The sequence below is a fragment of the Tyto alba genome, unplaced genomic scaffold, assembly GCF_018691265.1.
Source record: "Tyto alba isolate M040663 unplaced genomic scaffold, T.alba_DEE_v4.0 Super-Scaffold_8, whole genome shotgun sequence".
In the NCBI taxonomy this organism is placed as follows: Eukaryota; Metazoa; Chordata; class Aves; order Strigiformes; family Tytonidae; genus Tyto; species Tyto alba.
This window is the reverse complement of record NW_024881329.1, coordinates 23154925-23163059: the sequence shown is the minus strand read 5'-3', so window position 1 is coordinate 23163059 and position 8135 is coordinate 23154925. Positions and strand designations below refer to the sequence as shown.

Below are 8135 nucleotides of genomic sequence, written 5' to 3'. Positions count from 1 at the left end.
ATTGTCCCCACTCCAGCCCCTCCATTCCATCCCAGTCCCACTCACCCCCAGCCCCATAGTCCCCCCCCCCCCCCATGTCCCCGTCCCCCTCACTGTGGCCTCCCTGGCCTTGTCCTGACTTGGGGGGATGCTGGCAGCGCCGTGGCCCCCCCGGGAGCCACATGCTACGGGTCGGGGGGGGGGACACAGATGGGGACAGTGGCCCCAGGGTCCTCCTGGCGACACGGCAGAAAGAGGTGGCGCGTTGTACAAAACATTCGAGAGGTTTTTTATTGTTGTTTTTTTTAAAAACACTTAAAAACGCTGATAGCTCTGGGGGTGGGGGGGTGGTACGGGAGAAGCGTCGTCCCCTTCTCGCGCGGGCGCTGAGCTCCGGCGTGGGGCAGAGGCTGCCGGGGGGCAGGGGGGGGGAGGGAAGTGGGGGGCAGTCAGCGTCCCCTCGCCCCCGCAGGCAGGGACACGCGGTCACCCCTCCCCAAAGCATCCTGGAGCAGCAACTCAGTTTGCACTGTTTATTTACATTGCTTATATGAAAATAGGGGACGTGTGATATACCCCCACCCCCCCCACCCCCCCAAGTCCCCCTTCCCCTCCCCGTGGTGCCACGTCCCCTCTCGGGGACTCCCGTCCCCGCTGCCCCTTGAGGGGACAGGGGCTGAAGCCAGGTCCTGGGGGGCGGGGGGGCAGGCTGTGCACGCTCCGTTCCCCTCCCCGGCCGTTGGTAAAAAGGAGCTAAAAAGTCAAGTGGGGAGGGTTGGCGTGGAAGCACAGCGTCCGCGGCGGGAGCTGGGGTGGCCCGGTCCCCGTGGGGACACCCACACCCACACCCACACCCACGTGCTCTCCTTCCTGTCCTGGCAATGGCTTTTTTTTCCGAGCGTGGCAGGGCCACCGGGCACCACGGGGACCCGAGAGCGGTGGGGGGAGAGGGCAGAGCCCTCAGTCACTGTCCGAGCCCACGGCGGAGGAACCTTTTCTTTTCCGTTTGGCGGGTTTGGGTTTGGTGTCTTCTTCCTCCTGTGCCGGGAGAAGGGGGAGTGGGGGGGTCACTGCTGTCGGGGTTGGGGGGGGACACCCACACCCACATACCCCGCTCCTGCCTGCGCCTCCTCGGGGTGCGGACGGGGCCGAGGGGCTTGGGGGGGGCCGGGGGTGCTTACCGAGGCGCTGCTGGAAGCCGACTCCTCCTCGTTGTTGGCCGGCTGGGCTGCGTTCTTGCGGCTGCGGGGGCTGGAGAGGGTGGCTTTTCGGCGGCTTTTGGGGGGTTTGGTGGAGGAGTCTTCATACTCCTCTGCCAGGGAGAAGAGGTCGCTGAACCTGGAAGGAAGGAATAAGTGGGGGGGGGGGGGGGTGTCAGGTATTTTTGGGGTCCCGAGGCCGCCCCGTGCTGGGCAGGGACGGAGCGACTCACTTCATCTTGTGGGCTTCGTCGCAGCTGGCCTGGACGTGCTGCAGCGCCTGCAGGATCGGGGTTTGGCTGAAAACTGCCAAAAAAAAAACCAGCAGAAAATGGGAGTCGGTGACCTGACAGCGGGTGCCCCCAGGCAGGGGAATCCCCCCCCCCCCCCCCCCCAAATCCCCCCACCCCTCCGGACAGGGGCAGCTTTACGAGGGGCTCCCAGTATCCCAGCGCATCCCAGCTCCCGCCGCGCGGGCCCACGGTGAGGGGCGGGGGGCCGGGGGCCTCCCGGGGTTGTGGCGGCTGTACGTACAGTTCTGTTTGGTGTTGGTCAGGTTGAGGCGGAGGTTGTCCAGGTGTTCCAGGATCTGCTCCAGGGTCAACTGGGCCAGTTTGCTGCTGGAGCTGCGCAGGCTGAGGGGCAGAGAGGAGCAGCCCCCCGTCAGCGCCCACCCCGCTCCCTCTGCCCACTCTCAGCTCAGCCCCCCCCCCCAAAGACAAGCAGCAGGAGGCTTTGGGGACACCCACACCCCCCCCCAAGTGCCTCAGCCCTGCGGTAACACCCCCAAAATGACGTGGGGCACAGCTAACCCGCACCCCGAGGTCGGAGCAGGGGGAGCTGGGGATGGGGAGCAGCGTTTCCCAGCTCACACAGGATTCCCCGGGGCTGCTCTGCGCGCTCGGGGACGGAAGGGGTAAATCCTGCTCAGGGTGCTGGCCCCCCTCCAGCCCCGGTGGCTCTGGGGAGCGTTAAGCGCCCCGTGGCTGAGCCCAGGGCCGCCGGACGGTGCGCGGTGCCAGCACCCAGGGTGCTGCCAAGGGCGGGGGCCTCGGCCGGCCGCTCGTTAATTAACGGGGATTAGGCCCGGGTCCGTCCGGGACCCAAACGCGGGGAGAACAGCTGCGTTGTTCGGCTGTGAAAGGCCGTTAATTAACACGGAGGGAACAGACGAAGGCACCGATCTCCCTCGGAGTTGACGGGGGGGGGGGGGGGGACACGGGGACACCGGACACCCCGAGACACGGGTGGGACCGGCCGCTCTCCCGGTGCCGCTGTGTGAGCGGCGAGATCCCAGCGAGGCGCCGGCCGTGACCCAGCCGTGGGGGTTCGCTGGGGGGGGGGGGGTGTGTGTGTGTGTGTCCTTGGGGACACGCAGCCCTCGCTGCGGTGGCAGCGCTTTGCTGCTCTGCTTCCCCAGGACACTAGATGTCCTTCCTACTCCAGCGAAAAGCCGCGGGCTCCCAGCCGGGAAGGGGCCGCAGAGGAGCCCTGGGGGGGGGGGCTGCCGGAGAAGCCCACCCTCCTTCTCGCTACCCCAGTCCCCAGCCCCGAGGGGCTGCTGGTGGGACTGGTCATACCCGCGCAGCCGCGAGTGGGTGGAGGAAAAGGGGACAGCTCCCAGCTGCGTCGAGGGCAGAAGCTGCCTCCCAGCCCGACGTTGGGCTTCGAGGCTGGATAAAAGGCTGGGAAATCACCCGGGGAACAAAACGCAGCGGAAAAGAGCTTCTGCTTCCCTGCCGAGGGACATCCTGGGGTCGGGGTGAGGTGTCCCCACGGCCAGGAGCCGGCGCGGGGGTGCAGGCCCAGCTCTAGCAGCCCGTTGCTGCCCTCCTTTTCCTCTCTCACGGCCCGCGGTGGTGAGGTCCAGCCGCCTCCTCCAGCCCCCAAAGCTCTGCCCCTCGCAGGGTGGCCGGGAACAAACCTCCTGCCCCTTCCCTCCAAAGGCAGGAGATCAGGAACCTCGCCCCGGGGAGCTGGGATTTAACCTCCGCAGGCTACAGCTTGGTCCTGCGGTCCCCCTGCCCTTGATCCCACCCGCCCCAGGGCCAGCAGCGTCTCAGCAGAGATTAAGTGAACCACTGTTGGCACTAAAAGATGCTCTGGAGACATCGAGCCGTGCCCGGCGCCGCAGCAGGGGAGCACCAAGGCTTGGCACTGCTCGCACAAGCAGCTCAAAGCGTTTCCCCCACGCAGCTCGGGTAACGGGCTCGGCACAAAAGGGTCCCGCTGGCTGGCTGGCAGCAGAGGGGGAGCTCAAAAAAGCCGCCTCCCACCCAGCTCTGGAGCGGAGCCGCTCGCCCCGGGGCCCCGGCTTCGTGTCGGCTGGTGGGTGGGCACCGGCACCGCCCCGGCTTTGTGGAGATGATGTTGTCTCCGGCTTGCCTGGCCGGGGCACAGGGTGGCACCCGGTTCCCGGTGCCGGGGCGGCGCCAGGGGAAGCAGCGGGAGATGCTGCGCCTTGCCCCGGCCCCCTCACCTTTGGCGTTTTCGTGGTAGGCTGTTGTTTTTGATCAGCAGCGACTTGATGTGCTCGGCCAGGAGGTCGTCGTGTTTGATGCACCAGTGCCGCAGGATGCTCGTGGTGAACTGGTCGTCGGGGTGGCAGGGCCGGCTCAGCACCATCTTCACCATCTCCTCGCTGGGCCTGCGGGCGAAAGGCGAGCGAGGAGGAAAGAAGAGCGGTTTGGACCCCGCTCAGCTGGGGATGCCCCCCCCCCCCAGCCACTGCCGCCCACCCGAGCCCCCGCGGGGGGGAGGCTTCCGACCGGGACATTTCAAGTCCGTGGAGCTGCCGTGCCACGAGGGACCTGGCACAGCTCGGATGGCACCCAGCTTCCCCAAACGCCGCCCGGGACCCGCGCGCTCTTCGGCCGCGCTGGCTCAGGGGACGACGGGCAGCGTTCAGCCTCCTCTGCTTCTCCGAGATGGTCGGCAAGTAACTCCCTCCTGGGGACCAGCCACCCCCAAGCTCCGGGTCCGCATCACCCCTTCTCCCTCCCCGCCACGGGAAAAGCGCTGCCCGCACGCTCGCAGCCCGAGCTCGCCCCCGCGCTCTCCATCATCGCGGCCTTTTCCGCTAACGCAATTTAGAGCCGGGATTAGATTAGCCAGCCTCGGGCGCCGCGTTAATGAAAACAAATAAAGTGCTCTTCCCTCCGAGCGGGCGGGATGTGGCCAAGCCACCCGAGCAGGCGGAGGCAGCCGCAGGTCGATGCCAAAGGCAGCTCGAACGCTGCGCCCCGCGGGAGGCAGGGGACGGGCTGCTCTCCGTTAAGTGACGGGCTCCAGGACGCGCAGGGTGAAAGACAAACAGCCCGTCGGCGCTCGGGCAAAACTGGGCACGGCAGGGAGCTGCTGCCTTTGGGAAGGGTACGATGGCTTGGGGGGGAGGGTGGGGGGTGTGTCTCGTCACACGTGTCCACCCTGCTCTGTCCCCCCGAGGGCTCCAGGACAGGGCTCGCACCCAGCTCAGCCACAGGGGCTTTCCCCCACGCCTCGCTCCTCAAGCAGCCCGAGCCGGTTGGCCATCCCCTTGGCCCCGCCACGCCGACGGTGCCCAAGAAAGCCCCCGGGGTCGGGGGCAGCCCCAGGACCCTCTGCAGAGCGTGGCGCAGGGTGGCACTTACTTCTCTCGCCGCAGCTGCAGCAGCAGGCAGGACAACGCCTCGGGGTGATCTGCAAAGGAAAGGACACCCTGAGCACGGGAGCTCGCGGCCGCCGCGGCCCAGCGCCGCGCCTCCCGGGCGGGGGGACGGCTCACCTTTGTATTTGAGGTGCTGCAGGATGGGGATGATGGTCTCCAGAGGAATGCTGTGGGCGAGGAAGAGCTGCCAGGTGCAGTACTGCTCAAAGGTCTCCCAGTCCAGACTTTGAACTAGGAGGAAGCACAGGATGGTGAGGGGAGCCTGAGGGTGCCTGGAGGAACGGCCAAAGCCACCGCTGACGCCTCTGCTCGGGGACACCCACCCCTCCAGCCCAGCGCCGGGCACCGGAGAAGGGGACAGTGCCCCAAAGGCCTGTGGCTGGGGGCACAGGGCAGCCCCCCCCCTCTCCGCGTGCCGAGGCTGAGCAGGGGCTCCAGGACCTGGCAGCTGGCACCGGGGGAGGCTCCGCCAGCTGCGGCGCGGGTGGCAGAGCTGCCGAGTCACTAAAGCAGCTGCTCAGGGCTCAAGGGGAAGAGAATTAACGAGGCTCTTTAATTAATGGGCTTAGACTGCTGCTGCTTGCAGCTTGGGTAATGCCAAAGCTGGGCTCTAGGCAGCCATCGGATCAGGGCCATGGGGTTTCTCTCTGGAAACATCGTGCACCGAGCGCTCCGCGCTGGCTCTGCCCAAAACCACCCGGGCCCACAGGGCTGCAGCCACGGCCGGCTCCCACTGGCCGCAGGGCACACACGGGCAAATTATGGCAGGCAGTGGCTTGCACAGCTGCGAGTTGACATCCCATTTAAAAGCAACAAGGGGAGCTGGGTCACCCACTGGTGATCCTGGGGGGAAAGGCGAGGAATGCCACGAGGGAGCGGTCACGGGCACCAGCCTCTTCCTGGGCCACGGTCCTGGCAAAGGGCTGGGTGCGCATCCGAGACGCTTACTCTGTTAGTTCAGGGTGGTCCAAGGGCCAGACTAAACACCAGCAAGGGCCTTTTTGCTCTCGGGGTGTCAGGCTCAACAGAAAACGAAGGGCAACCCCGATTCCAACCTTGCTGCCCTCACCCCTGCTGCGCTGGGAGAAGGGGTGACGGCCGTGCCGGCTGCTGCGCGGCGGGGAACAGCCGACTGCGCAGCACGAGCCACGGGTTTGCACCAGGACAAGATCACGTCCCTGGAGACACAGCAGCTGGGGCCACGCGGAGAGGCTGCAGGGCTCGGGGAGATACCAGGAATTTTTTTTTTATTATTGTTTTATTTTTTTTCCCCCTCTGCGGATGTGCAGAGCCCTGGATTACCCTTTGCCTGGCACTGTGGGAGAGCCAGGGCTCCCAAGCCGTCCTACAGCCAGCCTGGTAAAACCCATCAGTGCGCCCAGCTTGGCTCACACTGCTAAATCTAACAACAATCTGGTTTAGGGCAGCGATCCTTTAAGCAGCAGCAATAATACCATGAGGAAATCCAGAAAGGGCCAGCCCAGGAGCTGTGTGAGCAGCCACCTTCTGCAAGGCTCTTCCTACGGCGGCGTGGCCACACGTGGCATTTCTGACCGAGCGCAGCTTGGCACGGACGACAACCCTCCCAGTCAGAAAGGGCAAAGCCACGAGGAAGGCTGCAGCCTCCTCCCTTTCCAGGGATTTGGGGTCTTTCTGCAAAACTGGGGCTCAAAGGGGAGGAGAGCTTGGGGGCGCCCAGGAACCGCTCTGCTCTCATGCCCGCCCTCCCCGAGACGCGCTTGTGCTTGCAGGGCTGCTACTCACTCAAGATGTTCAGCACCGAGTCTTTCCGAAACATGACGAGGTTCCCCATCATCACGTGGCACACCAGCTCCTGCAACTGGGGGGGGGGGAACAGAGAAAACGGGGTTAGCGGGGTGCCCGGGCTCTGCAGAATCTCTTTTATGCAGGGGAGCACCGGGCAGGTCTGGAGAACATCAGGGAAGCTGTTGCCATCTCTGCAAGAGCAGAGATCCAGAAACCCCGTGGGCTGCAGGTGGCTCATAAATCAGAGCTGGGCTAAGCAGCTCCAGGGAGAGGCAGCTGTTGTGAGGGACCAGCAGAGGCAAAGAAATAATGAGAGGTTAATGGTTTCACACATCAACACCCAGGCTTGGGGAGGGGGGGCAAGTGTCATGCAGGACAGACAGCAGATCCGGGCAGGTGGGATGGTGTCACCCTGTTTGGAGAGCTCGGCTGCCGCATGAGCACCGGGGACCTGCTCCTCGAGCTCCAGGGGCTCTCAGACCCGACCTGCTCCTCCTGCTCCAGGGGCTCTCAGACCCGACCTGCTCCTCGAGCTCCAGGGGCTCTCAGACCCGACCTGCTCCTCCTGCTCCAGGGGCTCTCAGACCTGACCTGCTCCTCCTGCTCCAGGGGCTCTCAGACCTGACCTGCTCCTCGAGCTCCAGGGGCTCTCAGACCTGACCTGCTCCTCGTGCTCCAGGGGCTCTCAGACCCGACCTGCTCCTCCTGCTCCAGGGGCTCTCAGACCCGACCTGCTCCTCCTGCTCCAGGGGCTCTCAGACCTGACCTGCTCCTCGTGCTCCAGGGGCTCTCAGACCCGACCTGCTCCTCCTGCTCCAGGGGCTCTCAGACCTGACCTGCTCCTTGAGCTCCAGGGGCTCTCGGACCCGACCTGCTCCTCCTGCTCCAGGGACTCTCAGTCTTTTGCCGGTGGATGCACCAAGCCCACCCGGGGACTGGTGGCAGGGAGGGCTCGGCATCCTGCTGGGACAGCTCTGACAACCCCAGACCTCTCTTCTTGGGGCCCTGGCCCGTCCCTGGTCTGCAGGATGGGAGCTGACACTACCCAGACGCGCGGTGCTTCCTGAACTGACTCACCCCCCCTTCGTCCCTGGGAGAGGTGGAAGCGGAGGCGAGGGGATGGGATGCACGAGGAGCCTGCCTGGGCTGCACCGGCACAGGGACGGGAGCTGGGGGGCACCGTACCCCACTCCTGCGCTGAGAGGCTCAGCTAGAGAGCACCTCGGCTCTCATCTGCCTTCCCCCCAGCTCCTTGGCCTCTGGGCCCAGCCTGCTCGGGCGCAGGAGGCAGATGGAGCCCAAGGGCAGGCTGACTCTGCCCCACGGCTCTGCTCACAGACCCCCCACGGGCTGGGCGCGGGGGCCACGCAGCCGGAGCATCGTGGGGAAACAGATGAAGAATAACAGGAAGGAATGAAGGAATTGGAGAAGGGAGGGGGAGAGGAAACGCTACGGGCCTCTGCTGGGAAAAACAAAACCTTTGCATTTCAGCCCAGGAGCAGAGGAGTTAGAGCAGGGCTGAGCTTTGGGGAGGGGAGGGGGGG

The 8135-nt window shown here is 65.6% G+C and overlaps 1 protein-coding gene across 1 annotated transcript in view; it reads right to left on the bottom strand.

The window, feature by feature from the left end:
• Positions 1-261: 261 nt before the first annotated feature.
• The window catches only part of INTS3 (integrator complex subunit 3), a 42060-nt gene continuing 34186 nt past the window's right edge, over positions 262-8135 (bottom strand). Inside the window, exons 23-30 of the mRNA XM_042784560.1 lie at positions 6589-6664; positions 4942-5055; positions 4808-4856; positions 3658-3825; positions 1713-1813; positions 1412-1484; positions 1161-1317; positions 262-1017 (exon numbers count right to left, since the gene is read on the bottom strand). Of these exons, the coding sequence (XP_042640494.1) occupies positions 940-1017; positions 1161-1317; positions 1412-1484; positions 1713-1813; positions 3658-3825; positions 4808-4856; positions 4942-5055; positions 6589-6664 (816 nt within the window). The 3' untranslated portion in view covers positions 262-939. The remainder of the gene's footprint in view (positions 1018-1160; positions 1318-1411; positions 1485-1712; positions 1814-3657; positions 3826-4807; positions 4857-4941; positions 5056-6588; positions 6665-8135) is intronic.